We start from the raw sequence: 18,391 nt of genomic DNA, 5'->3' as shown, positions 1-18,391 counted from the left end.
TGCAGGGAGCATGCTCAGCTCAGCTTTCCAGCAAGGCCTTGACGTGCTGCATGCTGATCAGCTCTGGGCTCTGCTGAGAGACTGCCTGCCTGCCTGCTGATGTCACACTCTGTGATGTCACAATAGGGGGATGGGCATGAGATACAGGAGGGGCAGGCAGACAGAAAAATGGATGGGACACAGTCAGACACAGATCTGGTAACACTACCAGATGGCAGTACAGCCACAGACAGATAGACAGACGGACGGACGGACGGACGGACGGACGCACGCACGGACGCACGCACGCACGCACAGGCTCTACTCTGTAGCATTGTCACTCTGTAGCATTGTCGCACACACAGCTATCCCTGGTTTCCATAGCAACACACACAGGCCTGGTTGGCTTGCCGTCTCACTCCAGCACACAGTAATGGTGCTCCAATACACACACACAACCATCAACCTACAACATGGCATTTCATGACTATAACATCAAATTGAAGTATTTCAGTCCGTAAATACAGAACAGTAGTATTGGATACCAGAATAGCAGTATCATTCATATATATTTGTGTTATTTTGTGGTATTCGTATATTGTGCTATACACTGCACAGGAAGGCTTATAATAATGGCTGGAATGGAGTGAATATAATGGTATCAAACACATGGAAACCAGGTGTTTGATGTGTTTTGATACCATTCCATGAATTCTGTTCCAGTCATTACTATGAGCCCATCCTCCCCAATTAAGGTGCCCTCCGGTGATACACAGAGTGTACAAAACATTAAGAACAATCTTTCCGTGACATAGACTGACCAGGTGAATCCAGGTGAAAGCTATGATCCCTTATTGATGTCACCTGTTAAATCCACTTCAATCAGTGCAGATGAAGGGGAGGAGACAGGTTAAAGAATGAATTTTAAGCCTTGAGACAATTAAGACATGGATTGTGTATGTGTGCCATTCAGAGGGTGAATGGGCAAGACAAAATATTTAAGTGCCTTTGAAAAGGGTATGGTAGTAGGTGCCAGGTGCACTGGTTTAAATGTGTCAAGAACATCAACGCTGCTTAGTTTTTCACGCTCAACAGTTTCCCGTGGTGTGTATCAAGAATGGTCCACCACCCAATGGACATCCAGCCAACTTGACACTGTGGGAAGCATTGGAGTCAACAAGCATGCCTGTGTAACGCTTTTGACAACTTGTAGAGTCCAGGTCCTGACGGATTGAAGCTCTTCTGAAGACAAAAAGGGATGCTGCTCAATATTTGGAAGATGTTCCTAATGTTTTGTACATTATAATGCATCGTGTGCATTATAAAGGACTTAAGTAGAACTTGGAGTACAGGCTGGGGGTTCATAAGAGCTAGCTGGTGTAATTGCATGTACTGTATGCAATGGTGACATCACAGTTATTTTTACACAGGAGTGATGTCATTCCATAGAGAATGTTTGTTTTGGACTGATGCCCAACTGAGTTCAAAATTTGGGGTCACTTAGAAATGTCCTTGTTTTTGAAAGAAAAGCACATTTTTTGTCCATTAAAATAACATAAAATTTATCAGAAATAATGTTTTAAATAACTTTTGTTGCTGGAAACGGACAATTTTTTATGGAATATCTACATAGGCGTACAGAGGCCCATTATCAGCAACCATTACTCCTGTGTTTCAATGACACGTTGTGTTAGCTAATCCAAGTTTATAATTTTAAAAGGCTAATTGATCATAAGAAAACCCTTTTGCAATTATGTTAGCACAGCTGAAAACTGTTGTTCTGATTAAAGAAGCAATAAAACGGGCCTTTGGACTAGTTGTGTATCTGGAGCATCAGCATTTGTGGGTTTGATTACAGGCTCCAAATTGCCAAATAGTTTGAGAAACAGACTCCTCACAAATCCTTAACTGGCAGCTTCATTAAATAGTACCCACAAAACACCAGTCTCAACATCAACAGTGAAGAGGCGAGTCCGGGATGCTGGCCTTCTAGGCAGAGTTGCAAAGATAAAGCCATATCTCAGACTGGCCAATAAAAATAAAATATTAAGATGGGCAAAAGAACACTGAACAGAGGAACTCTGCCTAGAAGGCCAGCATCCCGGTGTCGCCTCTTCACTGTTGACGTTGAGACTGGTGTCATTGAGACTGGTGATGTTGAGACTGATCAATTAGCCTTTTAAAATGATAAACTTTGATTAGCTAACACAATGTGCCATTGGAAAGCAGGAGTGATGGTTGCTGATAATGGGCCTCTGTCTGCCTATGTCGAAATTCCATAAAAAATCTGCCGTTTACAGCTACAATACTCATTTACAACATTACCAATGTCTACACTGTATTTCTGATCAATTTTATGTTCTTTTAATTGACATAAAATGTGCTTTTCTTTCAAAAACAAGGACATTTCTAAGTGACCCCAAACTTTTGAACGGTAGTGTACATTTGCTGATCATTTCTTCAAATACATTATTTTACACAATATCTTATCACAGCATTGGCAAACCATGGTTGACCAACTCCCTGACCAAAATGGCTGACATTTGTCCCATTAAAAGAAGGTTAAAGTCCATTCTAGTATTCTAATTCCTAATTCTATGTTTCATTCACTGGCAGTGTTGGGGAGAAGTGAACTACATGTAGTTGAACTAGTTGTTACAAGGTTAAAACAGATACAACTCAAAGCTTAACAGTTTAGGCATTCATTCTGAGGGGTTAAGGTTAGGGATTTTTATTTATTTATTTAAAATAACCTCTATTTAAATAGGCAAGTCAATTAAGAACAAATTGTTATTTACAATGACAGCCTACCCCGAGCTATAGTTTTGGGAAGACTTAAGACAAAATGTTCATAGTATTCTCATGGCTTGCTAGAGCATTGTGAACTGCCATGGCGCAGTGGTTTAAGGACTGCACTCTGACTCCAAGCCCCATGGATTGGCGCCCTGTTCTGGGCCATCGTTTTTATTTTTTGATGAGCGCCGAAAAAGGCATATACTGCATCAATGTTCTCATCACCTTTTCAAACGTCTGAAATCGCTGTCTGTTTCTAGTGAGCACCTTGTCTTTTTCAGCCACCTATTTGATCATGTCAGACTCACATGTCATTATTGTCCCTGATCTACCTTGAGATTGTAGAAAGACATATTGGTTATTGATAGCAAAGGGCATGTTGTATTAATAATGGACATATGTCATTATGTGGAATCATGTGTAAACTGTGTGTGTGTTTGTTGTACATGTTGTTAGCTTTTACATGCACACAAAAAAGTGAGAAAACAAACAATAGCTCTAGATATGAGATCCATTTGATTGGGTCTATATTCCATAGGGAATTCCTATTTTGGGTCCCACTTCAAATTACATACAAGTCTCAGCTAAACATGGTGTGATTTCTACCCAAAGGTGTGTGTTCACACCTCTTCGCTGAGCTATCAATAGCATACCGGCTAGCTAGCTGACCGTGTGTGTGTGTGTTTGCGTGTGTGTGCGCATGTGTGTGCACACGCATTTGTACGTGCGTGGGTGTTTTGTGGGCCTGTGACGGCCTGTTCTTAGTCTCTTGGACCCAGGCAGAGGCGCTATATCTCTCTCAAAGGGTGACCAGCAGTCTCATCTGTTCCAGCAGCTGAAACTACCCACATTCCATTCTGGGCACCTTTGGGGACGCAAGGTGTAAAGTAATCTGAGACACGACAGTACCCTCACACTGATATAGTGGCTCTGTCTGTCTACCATCTACTGAGGGTATTTTGGTTGTTCCAAAGCTTTACTTCATTGTTTTAGGTAGAAAACGAATAGTGTAAGTCTTCCCCACCAGTCTAGTTTGCCATTCTAAATACTTTGAGGTGGCATGTTAATTTAAGCAAAACTCTATCCTGCTCACTTTTCCTCTGTTAATGATTTCAATGTGTTCTGACTACCATCCATCCATACTCCATCCAAACTGCTTCAGATGTACACATACCGTGGTGCTGTACCCATCCCCAGTTCAGAGAAAGCTCGCCATACAACTCTGGACCATGGTTGTGTCCCAAATGGGACCATATTCCCTATATAGTGCACTTCTTTTGACCAAAGGACAAATCCATGGTCTCATAGTCAAACAAATGGAAACCAGCTTCATGTATGACCCTTAGTGAAGTGGCATACACTATTCTCTATGCTGTACTAACTGTTCCAGACAGTCCAGTGATGCTCATGACTTGTGAAAGTTTAATGGGATTTAAACGTGTGGTTTTCTCCCAGGAAATGTGCCTGAATTATTTTCAGTGTGAATATTGCATGACCAAGATGAGACAATCTCCGCTTCCAGCAAATGTCTCACAGATTACCTCAGCTAGATGACACACACACAGCACAAGCAAACAGTATGTCCCCATCCCGCTGTACTGCACACAAAAATAAAAAATATGAGGAAAAAAACTCCTCAGAGGACTAACTTCCAACCTCGACCTCAACCAATTACACAGAAGGATGAGCTCACTCTGCTCCTGTCCAGCCAATTAGCTGTGGTGATGAGCTCACTGTTTTCCCTTTCCTCTCCCTGATAGGCTGTGTGTGTGGATGAGGGCAGCAGCTGTGTGTGTGATAGACAGGCAGAAGCAGCCTTATTTACAAGCCATTGACAGGAGACCTTCTCGCTCCACGAGCACCAGCAGCATCCAAGCATCCTCCTCTCACTTCATCTATTATTCACACACCCCAGCTGTGTGTGTGTGTGTGTGTGTGTGTGTGTGTGTGTGTGTGTGTGTGTGTGTGTGTGTGTGTGTGTGTGTGTGTGTGTGTGTGTGTGTGTGTGTGTGTGTGTGTGAGAGAGAGTGAGAGTGTGAGTGAGAGAGAGAGAGAGGATGCTCTCATCAGAGCCCCGGGCACCTACACTCTGTCCCCTGCTACCCCAGAGTGCAGTGCCCCAGTCAGGATCCTGGACTATTGCTTTCCCAATAGGGAGGAACGGAGCAGATATGACAGACTGTGTTCAGTGGATGGACCTGCTGTACACCTCAAAGCTCCTCTTATTCATGGACTCTGTGCTCTCGCTGTATTGAGCTGCTTTTGCTGGTGGTCTCTCTCGCCTGTTTTTCTGTGCTGTAGCTGGCTCTATTCTGCCTGTTCTCTTTATATTTGGACCACATATTTTGTTTTTTCAAAATGCCTGAGGCCAACTACCTGCTCTCTGTGTCCTGGGGATTTATCAAGGTAAGATGTGAGGTGGATTTTATTATTCTAATACTATTAATATATTGTTTTCTGAAAAAGCAGCCATCATTCCTCTGATGAGGTGAGAATGATGTCATTACCAGACAAAGGAAAAGCAGGCTTGTCCCTGACATCCACTTGAACTTTGTTTATTTGAGCTGTAAATAGAGAGACAATGGTGTTATGTTATAATCCATCTATACTTCTGGCATTATAAATAAATGTTAGTGTGGCTGGGTGTGTCGTCTGCAGCTCCCCCCAGTTGGTGTGATAATGGTGTTGCTCTCACTGCCGGCTACAGATGTCTCTGTGGAACAGTATGGCCACATGACTTATAGCTTATAGCTTACAGGGACTAGTTTTGGTATGAAATGCAGGAAAAGGGATTTGCTGTGTGGGAAAGGGTGGCATTGAGTGTATTGGTGAATATCAAAGGCATGTATCAACGGCAGTCACTTTCTAGAGCAAAGATTATTTTGCTTTGGGTACCAAAATAATTGCAGCGACTCAATTGTAAGGAAGGGAAGATTCAAGCTTCACCAACATGTCCAGCGATACAGAGATGTCCAGCACTTTGTTCCACACTCATATACACAGTGTACGTCTGTTTGATCATTGGATAAGGTCGCTTGAAGGTGTTGAGTTCAAATCCCAGGCTAACGCGGGGTCAACAATTGCCAGGTTTAGAATAAAATGTAAATGTTGTCAGCACTACAGTTGAGGACAGCAGACGCTAGGGCTGGAAAATTGCCAGGGACCTCACGATACGATATTCTCATGATTCTCACGATTTGACTATGATTTTGACGTTCAAAACACATTGCTGTCAATACCTGCTGCAGAGAGACAATAGAGAGCATGAGAAAACAAGTTCCGATCAGTCAGGGAAATAATAGTGCTAAAAACATGTTGGCTCACTATTTTAAAAGAATATGGAGAACCAGCTATAGGATGAAAGATATCGGAGTTTTGGTGCAGGTACAGCCGACTAGCGCTAGCTAACGCTACCTACAGTAGCCCCAAAAAATTAGATTTTATTAATCAATACTTGGAGACAAATATCGATAAAATATTGTCCCAAAATAATATTGTAATATCATATTGTAATAGTAGACGCTCTTAGAAATATCACTATAGGTTATTGGGCTTTATCTACTTACGATGGGATATTGTAGCTAAATCTAATTTACAAATTATAGCCTATATACAGTGCCTTGCGAAAGTATTCGGCTCCCTTGAACTTTGCGACCTTTTGCCACATTTCAGGCTTCAAACATAAAGATATAAAACTGTATTTTTTTGTGAAGAATCAACAACAAGTGGGACACAATCATGAAGTGGAACGACATTTATTGGATATTTCAAACTTTTTGAACAAATCAAAAACTGAAAAATTGGGCGTGCAAAATTATTCAGCCCCCTTAAGTTAATACTTTGTAGCGCCACCTTTTGCTGCGATTACAGCTGTACTTGTACTTGTACAGTCACTTGGGGTATGTCTCTATCAGTTTTGCACATCGAGAGACTGACATTTTCTCCCATTCCTCCTTGCAAAACAGCTCGAGCTCAGTGAGGTTGGATGGAGAGCATTTGTGAACAGCAGTTTTCAGTTCTTTCCACAGATTCTCGATTGGATTCAGGTCTGGACTTTGACTTGGCCATTCTAACACCTGGATATGTTTATTTTTGAACCATTCCATTGTAGATTTTGCTTTATGTTTTGGATCATTGTCTTGTTGGAAGACAAATCTCCATCCCAGTCTCAGGTCTTTTGCAGACTCCATCAGATTTTCTTCCAGAATGGTCCTGTATTTGGCTCAATCCATCTTCCCATCAATTTTAACCATCTTCCCTGTCCCTGCTGAAGAAAAGCAGGCCCAAACCATGATGCTGCCACCACCATGTTTGACAGTGGGGATGGTGTGTTCAGCTGTGTTGCTTTTACGCCAAACATAACGTTTTGCATTGTTGCCAAAAAGTTCAATTTTGGTTTCATCTGACCAGAGCACCTTCTTCCACATGTTTGGTGTGTCTCCCAGGTGGCTTGTGGCAAACTTTAAACAACACTTTTTATGGATATCTTTAAGAAATGGCTTTCTTCTTGCCACTCTTCCATAAAGGCCAGATTTGTGCAATATACGACTGATTGTTGTCCTATGGACAGAGTCTCCCACCTCAGCTGTAGATCTCTGCAGTTCATCCAGAGTGATCATGGGCCTCTTGGCTGCATCTCTGATCAGTCTTCTCCTTGTATGAGCTGAAAGTTTAAAAGGACGGCCAGGTCTTGGTAGATTTGCAGTGGTCTGATACTCCTTCAATTTCAATATTATCGCTTGCACAGTGCTCCTTGGGATGTTTAAAGCTTGGGAAATCTTTTTGTATCCAAATCCGGCTTTAAACTTCTTCACAACAGTATCTCGGACCTGCCTGGTGTGTTCCTTGTTCTTCATGATGCTCTCTGCGCTTTTGACGGACCTCTGAGACTATCACAGTGCAGGTGCATTTATACGGAGACTTGATTACACACAGGTGGATTGTATTTATCATCATTAGTCATTTAGGTCAACATTGGATCATTCAGAGATCCTCACTGAACTTCTGGAGAGAGTTTGCTGCACTGAAAGTAAAGGGGCTGAATAATTTTGCACGCCCAATTTTTCAGTTTTTGATTTGTTAAAAAAGTTTGAAATATCCAATAAATGTTGTTCCACTTCATGATTGTGTCCCACTTGTTGTTGATTCTTCACAAAAAAATACAGTTTTATATCTTTATGTTTGAAGCCTGAAATGTGGCAAAAGGTCGCAAAGTTCAAGGGGGCCGAATACTTTCGCAAGGCACTGTATGTGTGAAACTAGATACATATAACTAGATACAGCCTTCATATAGCCTTCTGTGTGCTTAACCAAATACATTTGTGGGTTGGGACCGCTGATGTAGCTGTGGTGAGAGAGCGCTGCGGGAAGGTGTGATAAAATGTATCATTTTACGGAACTGCTTCGCAGCGCTCGCTGAAGCCTTCAGCCTGGTTTCGCAATCACTGTTTTTTAAGAGTTCAGCTACAGATTCCTCTGAATGTCCTCCAAATCGAAGGCCAAAGCTAAATTTGGGTCTACCATTCCAGAGGGTGAGACTGAGGGAGAGTGGGAGCAAAGGATAGGGAGAATGAAAATGGGTGACGGAGAATTGGGTTACTGATTACATCAGAACTGTTGCTAGCAAGGGGGTGCAGCAGGTAGCTCACCTGATCTGTACTCCCTTCAACCTCTCAACTGTGTGTGTGTGTGTGTGTGTGTGTGTGTGTGTGTGTGTGTGTGTGTGTGTGTGTGTGTGTGTGGAGCATGCTGTAATAGTACTGATTAAAGTGTGGTGTCTCACAGATTAAAGTGTGGTGTCTCACAGTGTCTGCTGTTTCCCTTCTAAAAGACTCTCCTACCTTTAGAAATTACTTTAGCTGGGGCCTCCCGAGTGGCGCAGTGGTCTAAGGCACTGCATCACAGTGCTAGAGGCATTACTACAGACCTGGGTTCATTCCCAGGCTGTACCACTTTGGGAGTCCCAAAGGACAGTGCACAATTGGCCTAGTGTCATCTGGGTTAGGGGAGGGTTTGGCAGGTGGGGCTTTAACTTGGCTCATCACACTCATCACACTCTAGCGACTCCATGTGGTGGGCCGGGTCTAATTTTTCGAAGGACTGATGACTCCACTTTTGCCTCTCCCGAGCCTGTTGGGGAGTTGCAGCGATGAGACAAGAACGGGGTGTAAAATAATAATAAAAAATATATATAAAATATGACTTTGGCCCTCAATGGCAGATATGGCCATACAGAATCCTCCAATTTGTGCTTCAGGATTCCACCAAGTTAACTTAAATCATACAAAATCATGATTGACACATCCAGTGCAGAATGTAACTCCATATTTTTTTTCCTGGTACACTGTAACCCCTTCTCTCTGTGTGTGTGTGTATGTGTGTATGTGTGTGTGTGTGTGTGTGTGTGTGTGTGTGTGTGTGTGTGTGTGTGTGTGTGTGTGTGTGTGTGTGTGTGTGTGTGTGTGTTGTGTTCCAGTTCAAGAGAATGTTGAACAGGGAGCTCAGCCACCTGTCTGAGATGAGTCGCTCAGGGAACCAGGTGTCAGAGTTCATCTCCAGCACCTTCCTGGGTGAGTGACCACAGTTACCACTGGGCTCCTCCCTGCTCATTCTGGACCCTGTAGAGAGACCAGAGCTGTGTCCCAAATGGCACCCTATTGGATATCTCACTCACTGTCTCTTATTCTATGTGTTTGACACAGACAAGCAGCACGAGGTGGAGATGCCGACACCCCAGACGCAGAAGGAGAAGGAAGACAAGAAGAATAGACCCATGTCTGAGATCAGTGGAGTGAAGAAACTGCAGCACAGCTCCAGCCTCACCAACTCTAACATACCCCGCTTCGGAGTCAAGAGCGAGACAGAGGACGAACTGGCTAAGGTGGGCAGCAGTGGGAGAGAGGGTTAGGAAAGGGAGGGCGAGGAGACATGAAGAGACAGGGTGAGGGAGAAAGAGGGATAGAGTGTCATGTAGGGGAGAGGGTTGGAGGGAAAGATCTAGAGAGGAGGGATAGAGAAAGAGGAGAAGACCAAGAGAGTGAGGCTCTAAAACGACTGTATCAGTGTAAGAATGGTTGTTTTCCCTTTGCAGGAGCTGGAGGATGTAAATAAATGGGGCCTTAACGTTTTCAAAGTCACTCAGTTCTCTGGGAACAGGCCCCTGACCGTCATGATGCACACTATATTCCAGGTATAGATAAGTTAAATTTGATCTGCTTTATTTTTGTTGATTGTACTAACATGACTTGTATCCACAGTCTATTACAATACAATATTATGTTTTTGTTTTGTTTTTCTTATAGGAAAGAGACTTGTTAAAAACTTTTAAAATTCCACTCGACACTTTTATAACCTACCTGATGACCTTAGAAGACCATTACCATGGCGATGTGGCCTACCACAACAACATCCATGCTGCTGATGTCACCCAGTCCACTCACGTGCTGCTATCCACCCCCGCTCTAGAGGTTGGACCCCTCAATCAATCAGTCAATTCATCAATAATACTGCATTTGTATTTGTACAAAACCTAGATCCACAAAAAATATACTTCAGCTTTAATTTGTCAGGATTGTAACTGACAGATTTGTGATTGCTGTTATTTGGTTGAATGGCTGGTGTGACCCTGTACTGTCCTCTCTGCTGTTCCCAGGCTGTGTTCACAGACCTGGAGATCCTAGCTGCCATATTTGCCAGTGCTATTCATGACGTGGACCACCCTGGAGTCTCCAACCAGTTCCTCATCAACACCAGTGAGTCTAAATACAGACCTGACTTAACAGTTCCGTCACTGATTTACACAAGGCATGATGGATGCCCTCTGTCTCTCCCCTGCATTTGGGATTAACACTCAACTTCAAGCACACAGGTTACTAAACAACCCTACTGAGAGATTCAATCCACCCATGTGCACACACACACACAAACACACACCTCCTCCTCCGTTGTGGCCTGAAGTTCAGAGGGGGATGCCCTGCAGCGAAGGCAGTAGGAGTCGTCAGTCAGGAAACACTAGAATGAGCCTCTGTCAGCCAGAACACCAGATCTGTTTATGTTAAAGCTATAAGGACCTCAACAACACCTCTTCATTGAACATGTCAAACATCTGAGTCAGTGTATGTGTGTTTGTCCCCCAGACTCAGAGCTGGCCCTCATGTACAATGACTCGTCAGTCCTGGAGAACCACCACCTGGCTGTGGGCTTCAAGCTGCTTCAGGAAGAGAACTGTGACATCTTCCAGAACCTGACCAAAAAACAACGACAATCACTGCGCAAGATGGTCATCGACATCGTTAGTGACTGGATAGTAATCAGTAACCAATAGCAATAGGAACATCTCTGAAATAGTGTTCACATCAGTTGAAAAAATGTCCATGGTTATACTTGAGTGCTACTGTTTACTTCTTCTATGTTATCAGATGTTACCAAACTCTCCATTAATATAGAAGATGTGTTCTATTGGTTTGTCCCTGGCAGTATTGTGACAGCCTGTGTTGTGTCTCTGGTGATTCCCAGGTCCTAGCGACTGACATGTCCAAGCACATGAACCTCCTGGCTGACCTGAAGACCATGGTGGAGACCAAGAAGGTGACCAGCTCTGGAGTTCTACTCCTGGACAACTACTCTGACAGGATCCAAGTTTTGCAGAACATGGTGCACTGTGCAGACCTGAGTAACCCCACCAAGCCCCTGCAGCTGTACCGCCAGTGGACCGACCGCATCATGGAAGAGTTCTTCACCCAGGGGGACAGGGAGAGGGAGAGAGGCATGGAGATCAGCCCTATGTGTGACAAACACAACGCCTCTGTCCAGAAGAGCCAGGTACCCCCAACAAACCAGGACTGAAACACTCACTCTGCTTTGAAACAAACCACACCAAAACACTCATACAACCCCAAACAACACGCAAACACCAAACACACGCACACACACAAATCCTTTCTATTGTTTTTCACTAACCCTAACCCTCTCTGTCCTCTCTCCAGGTGGGCTTTATTGACTACATCGTCCACCCTCTATGGGAGACATGGGCAGATCTGGTCCACCCTGACGCTCAGGACATCCTGGACACTCTGGAGGACAACAGGGAGTGGTACCAGAGCACCATCCCCCAGAGCCCCTCACCCACCCTGGACGAGCCTGAGGACGGCAGCCGCCCCCCTGGAGGGGACAAGTTCCAGTTTGAACTCACCCTGGAGGAGGACGGGGAATCAGACACGGAGAAGGACAGTGGCAGCCAACCCGAGGAAGAGGATGAAGAAGAGGAGAACAGTTGTAGTGACTCAAAAACACTCTGTACGCAGGACTCAGAGTCGACAGAGATACTACTGGACGAACAGGTGGGGGAGGAGGAGGAAGAGGAAGTGGAGGGAGAGTCCTCTTCATCACAACCTTGTGTAGTGGAGGAGGAAGAGGAGGGGGAGGAAGGGGAAGAGAAGGGCGAGGAGAAACCAGACGATACATAGCAGTGTATGCACTGCAACTAAACTTTTCTTCTTAGTAACCAGAGATTATTATTTCTAGAGTATTTTGGGGGATTTATGGACTATGTCTGTTATTTCTTTGATATATTTATGTTTAGGGTTCCAAAGCGCACGCTGTTCACCCCTTGGCCACTCCTCCCTCCTCATCCTTGGTCAGCTTCTCAGACACACCCACTGGTACTTCTACAACTTTTTTGCACTCAGGAAAACTTTTTTCCATTCCCGTTTGTACCGGAGTAGTTTGTGTGTTATTTCACTTCAAAACCTAGTCCTAGTGTGTTGAAGTTACATGAAGGATTATGATTAGAGTTTAGAGTGTGTTTCATGCTGTTCATATATCTCTACTCCTTTCAGCCTTGGCTGACCAATGGCGGTGTTTCTGTGTGTTATTAAGTGCCCATTCTTCAGAAGTGACTATAGTGTCTGTTTTTCTTAGTTGTTTGTATTTATCAGCAAAGCAACACGCTACGTTGTTGTGTGGTCTGGATGAATGAAATCCCAACAGGACAGGATGGAGAGAGGCGCTGCAGCACATTGAGAGAAAAATGCATTGTGGGAATTTATCAAGACACTTTTCTGAAGTTGAAGTCTTCCTTGAAAACCTGACTAAAAAGGCTAAGATCTTACAGCTCTAATGCTAGGTTTAACCTCGATAGAGTTTTTGTATCGTACCATACATAACATGGAGATCTATTGTAGATTCTACTTTTGTTATAACCAAGAAAAAAAAGTGACTTTTGAAAACATTTGAAAGGCACTTGAAAACTGTTGATGAGAAATGCCTCATCTGCCACTGCTTTTCTGTGTGTAAAAGGGTAACTTTTTATTGTTTTGGGGGAGTATTGGGGAGTATTCTCAGACTTACAAATCAAGCCCTTGCCCCTACCCTCTACGCAGTAGATCTGAGAGGATCGGATAGATATTAGCGGATCCAATCCTCTCAGATCTACAGGAGGGCCTAAAGGGTAGGTGCTAGGGCTTGATTTGGGATTGCACGTTCATCAAAAAAGCATTTACACAATTACTCCCATACCACTGTCCCCATGTTCGGTTGTCATAATCGTGCAACAATCATTTCAAGGATTGTTTTCCCTGAAGAAAAACATGTCACATGTTGACACATACTTGACTTTACGTTGAATGAAATCATTTTGTATGACTGACCAGAAAGAATCCTTGAAGTTCTACTTATTGTTGCCTGCAGTAAATATGAGCGCATGTCATCTTACAATGCAATGCTTGTTAGAAGCATTGGAGTGCTGCATTGGAGTGCTGCATTGGAGTGCTGCATTGGAGTGCTGCATTGGAGTGCTGCAAGTGTACAGAGGTGATGTCACCACACTCTGCTGTACTGTGGAAGTCTATGGGGGGTTTGATACCTATAGCAATGTTATAATAGAATTTTGGTAATTTGGCGGCTTGCGACACTTTTTGTGCTACGCACATGGTGACCTTATTTCCTATTACTTGTCAATCATGTCTCCATGTCCTGATTGTGGTGTAGGGAGGTGGTCAATTCGATTTCATATTCGGGACGCAATTTATTGAATAATAGTTCAATAATAATAAATAATAATAAACACAGAGATTAATCTTTCAAATCCCTCAGATAAAGTAATAGCTTTGTGAGATGTCTGAAATATGTACAGTGACAGTCATTATTACAGCAACATTTGTGAGTGCTAATAAGAAACAAATCAATTCCGGTTCAATAATTGAAAGTTCCTCATTGAAAATAAATAGCTCTTGAATAGGAATTTCAATTCATATCCTGAATTTACTTCAAATGGAATTGTCCACAGCCCTTACTGCAGGTCAGTAATATTTTCCAATGTACTTCATGGTTGATGTTTTCACACATTAGCGGTCACAGCCATTCTGATTCCCATGTAAAATAGCCTTTTGAGTGACTAAGATATCACTCATAATATTTTTTGGGGGGATAGAAATGTTCAACAACAAACAAATAACTACCAGGAAGTTTTAAGGTGAGCAGCTAATGTTCATGAGCTTGACTTGATTGACAGCTCTTAGAAAGGCCTCTGTCCTGAAACTTGAATGCAGTGAGCAGTGTTGCAGTAAAATAATCTCAAGCAGATTTGGTGAAACACAAAGCAACTCAAACAACATTGAAATTGCATCAATGATGTACATATTTTAATCTCCCATTCGGCATGTCTCTTGTGATGCGGTTCACAGCAGCACTGACAGATGTGTTGACATGACAACTGCGTCATAGTTGTGTTCGACCCTCCCCCCTTTTGTTCCATGCTGTCTGAAGACCTAGCTAGCCACTAGCTAACACCAGACACAGATGAAGACCTAGCTAGCCACTAGCTAACACCAGACACAGATGAAGACCTAGCTAGCCACTAGCTAACACCAGACACAGATGAATACCTAGCTAGCCACTAGCTAACACCAGACACAGATGAAAACCTAGCTAATCACTAGCTAACACCAGACACAGATGAAGACCTAGCTAGCCACTAGCTAACACCAGACACAGATGAAAACCTAGCTAGCCACTAGCTAACACCAGACACAGATGAAGACCTAGCTAGCTACTAGCTAACACTAGCCACTAGCTAACACTAGCCACTAGCTAACACCAGACACAGATGAAAGGGGAGACATGTAAGTATCTTTGCCATAGATGAATAGTGTAGACTTTTAATTATATTTGCTGACACCCTACAGTCTAAATTTGGCAACAGTAGAGTAGCTATATAAACCAAACCCCTCCGCAAACACTCTTTCTAAAATGTTGGTAACAAGGCGGTACTTATTTAAATTAGGTAAGAGAATATCATGTAACCGTTGGTGTGTTAAAATTAGAGTTAGGGTGATGTCACCCTATCCCTTTAATAATCCTGAATCCAAGTGTTTGACATGGGGGAGGGGACCCAAACTTTTTCAATGTAGAAGCAACAGTAATTTTTCATACTTCTGATCATTGTATTTTGATTTGGTTTTATCCAAATATCATCCAGTTTGATTTAAAACATAATTTTGACTGTTCATGACCCTCTGTCATTGTCCTCACACTAACCTTGGATTTGTTTGTTTTGACCAAGAACACAAGACAATCAGCTCCATGGTGCAGTGGTCTCATAAGAAGACAGGTCGGCTATAGATAATGCCTTGATGTTTTCATATCTCACTATTTCACTTTTTTTTTTTTTTTTAAACTCGCCAAAACTCACGTCCTCATTGGGCTTGAACAAGACTCTTTACACTTCAGCCAAGAGACTTTCTTTTACACATTTCTATTGTTGTTGGTATTACAATTGATGCTATTATTTATTTATATATTTTTGTATTAGTTGTGTCTTTCTTGCCATATAAAGGCGGTACAGTCAAGCTCTCGCTGTAGCATAGACCGCTGTACAGGCTTTCCAGTTACTATACCCAAATAGGCTTTTTTTCTCTAAATATGTACATAGAGTATAAAAAATTCAAGAATTGTTAGAGTGCTTATTTGAAAAGAAATGTGTAATTTGAAATGTTTTATTTCATTCTTATGTTCTTGTGCCAAGTTGTTTTTCTCCATCCTCACCCGATGACCTTACCATAATACCACTTATCTGGTTGTATCTCTGTTTACAAACATATATTTATTGTGTTGTATATACTATAATTATTATTATTCTCATCATGATGCTGTTGGTTGTAAATTATTTACTCTTATCATCCCTTATGGTGATGGTGTGGCTGTATTGCGTACCTCTTGTTGAGAGAATGTTTATTACACATGCTTATTCAGTGTAAAATTATCCATTGGTATTGGTTATCTGAGACGCTTGCTCAGAGCGAAGGAGGACAGGGGAAAGCCAAATAGTTTTTTTAGAGGAAGCTGTTCCTTGGCCCATGGGCTGTGCCTTAAATTCAACATGCCATGTTTTAGTGTCTCTTTTCTTTTTCTTCTCCTCGTTTGCTGCATTAGGTAGTCTTGTGGTTTGAGCTGACCTGACCCAGACAATGGCCTCGAGTTGTGAAAGGAATTCATGAAATAATGTTGCCTTTTTCCTTCACAGCCAAATCAGAAATATTATGTGAACATGAAAAAAAAAGGCAGCACGTGGCTACACATTCTGTTGTCAAGTTTGAAAATGGAGGTCATGGCTGTGGAGTTCCAGGTCGACTCGGGCCAAGCTGGATCTGTGGGGATCTGTGGGGACGGTGGATCCTATAGGGTTGTGAAGCACCAAGACGTAGAGACACATCCACGTGTTCAGTCACTGCTGCATTTATTTAGGCTGAAACACTCATGATGTGCTACTCAGCCATGCTTGGCAAGCACGTTCACTCATACCACATGCAATATCCAAAACCACTGTCATCGTTCTGCTTAAAGAGGAGAAGGCTAGTAATTATGGAGTGAGGTGGGGTGGGGGTAAGGGGGGGTGTCATCCTAAAAACACGTCCTTCGATGGGGACTCTTATTTTGACACGCATACTGTAGATTCTAAACAGCCCTGGACCAATGGAAGCGGTGGGTTCTTTTCTCATTTTGTGTTCTTATGGGATGAAAGAAATACACAAACTGTAACACACAAACTGTAACTTCAAAAAGGTCTTCAGGACAATTATTTTTGGGTTGTCTTTAGAATGCCAACTTGTCTGGAAGTTTCACAAGACAATATAAAGTTATTTTAATGGATTCCTTGTTAATTGCAGTCTATTGGATAGCACTGTAGATCATAAACTTTCAGTAAAAAAAAAAGAAAACTGAAGAAAAAATGTTTTTATATGCAACAGATGAAATAAAAGCATGGGTTGATTCTGCCTACCCGTTGGTCTCTTCTGTGTCATTATATAGGAACTTGTACAGTTTATTTAGTAAAGATAAGCCTGTCTGTGATGATGATGATGATTCTAAACAATCTTTAAGTGAAGTTGGCTTGGAGCAGGGATGATGACTGGTTAGTCATTATGACAGATTCAGAAATACACTGAACAAAAATATAAAGGCAACATGTAAAGTGTTGGTCCCATGTTTCATGAGCTGAAATAAAATATCCCAGAAATGTTCCTTATGCGCAAAAAGCTTATTTCCCTCAAATGTTGTGCACAAATTTGTTTACATCCCTGTTCGTGAGTATTTCTCCTTTGCCAAGATAATCCATCCACCGGACAAGTGAGGCATATCAAGAAGCTGATTGAAAACCATTATCATTACACAGGTGCACCTTGTGCTGGGGGTAATAAAAGACCGCTCTAAAATGTGCAGTTTTGTCACAGAACACAATGCCACAGATGTCTCAAGTTTTGTGTGAGCTTGCAATTGGCATGCTGACTGCAGAAATGTCCACCAGAGCTGTTGCCAGAGAATTGAAAGTTAATTTCTCTACCATAAGCTGCCTCCAACGTCGTTTTAGATCATTTGGTAGTACGTCCAAACGGCCTTACAACCGCAGACCACGTGAATGGTTTAGTGTGGGTGAGCGGTTTTCCCCATGGTGGCGGTGGGGTTATGGTATGTGCAGGCATAAGCTACAGACAATGAACACAATTTCATTTTATTGATTGCAATTTGAATGCACAAAGATCCTGATGCCCATTGTCGTGCCATTCACCCGCCACCATCACCTCATGTTTCAGCATGATAATGCACAGCCCCATGTCACAAGGATCTGTACACAATTCCTTGAAGTTGAAAATGTCCCAGTTCTTCCGTGGCCTGCATTATCACCATACATGTCACCATTGACCATGTTTGGGATGCTCTGGATTGACGTAAACAACAGTGTGTTCCAGTTCCTGCCAAAATCCAGCAACTTCGCAAAGCCTTTGAAGAGGAGTGGGACAACATTCCACAGGCCACAATCAACAGCCTGATCAACTCTATGCAAAGGAAATGCCGTGCTACATGAGGCAAATGGTGGTCACACCAGATACCGACAGTTTTAAAAAAAATACAGATTCCATTCATATGAGCAGTGACATTTTCTGTTTGCTCAGGGTATAAGTCACAGGCTGCAAGTGGCACCTTATTTGGGGAGGACGGGCTCATAGTAATCATTGGAATGGAATAAATAGAATTGTATCAAACATGATTTACATGTGTTTGATACCATTCCATTCACTCAATTCCAGCCTTTCTCCCCTCAGAAGCTTCCTGTGGTATATATAGG

At 42.6% G+C, this 18,391-nt stretch overlaps 1 protein-coding gene across 2 annotated transcripts in view; it reads left to right on the top strand.

The window, feature by feature from the left end:
- The window catches only part of LOC110525419 (cAMP-specific 3',5'-cyclic phosphodiesterase 4D), a 53,033-nt gene extending 38,397 nt beyond the window's left edge, over positions 1 to 14,636 (top strand). The window contains exons 1-9 of one of the 2 annotated variants that reach the window (XM_036979563.1): positions 4,830 to 5,178; positions 9,248 to 9,341; positions 9,474 to 9,652; positions 9,863 to 9,961; positions 10,074 to 10,238; positions 10,424 to 10,523; positions 10,908 to 11,062; positions 11,287 to 11,592; positions 11,757 to 14,636. In XM_036979563.1, the coding sequence (XP_036835458.1) occupies positions 5,131 to 5,178; positions 9,248 to 9,341; positions 9,474 to 9,652; positions 9,863 to 9,961; positions 10,074 to 10,238; positions 10,424 to 10,523; positions 10,908 to 11,062; positions 11,287 to 11,592; positions 11,757 to 12,236 (1,626 nt within the window). In that variant the 5' untranslated portion in view covers positions 4,830 to 5,130 and the 3' untranslated portion in view covers positions 12,237 to 14,636. Of the gene's footprint in view, positions 1 to 4,829; positions 5,179 to 9,247; positions 9,342 to 9,473; positions 9,653 to 9,862; positions 9,962 to 10,073; positions 10,239 to 10,423; positions 10,524 to 10,907; positions 11,063 to 11,286; positions 11,593 to 11,756 lie in introns of those variants that run through there. The other variant, XM_036979562.1, reaches the window with a different exon arrangement.
- Positions 14,637 to 18,391: the final 3,755 nt, after the last annotated feature.

Source organism: Oncorhynchus mykiss, chromosome 6 (genome assembly GCF_013265735.2).
Source record: "Oncorhynchus mykiss isolate Arlee chromosome 6, USDA_OmykA_1.1, whole genome shotgun sequence".
Taxonomy (NCBI): Eukaryota; Metazoa; Chordata; class Actinopteri; order Salmoniformes; family Salmonidae; genus Oncorhynchus; species Oncorhynchus mykiss.
The sequence above is the reverse complement of the archived record's forward strand: the minus strand, read 5'-3'. Positions and strand labels throughout refer to the sequence as shown.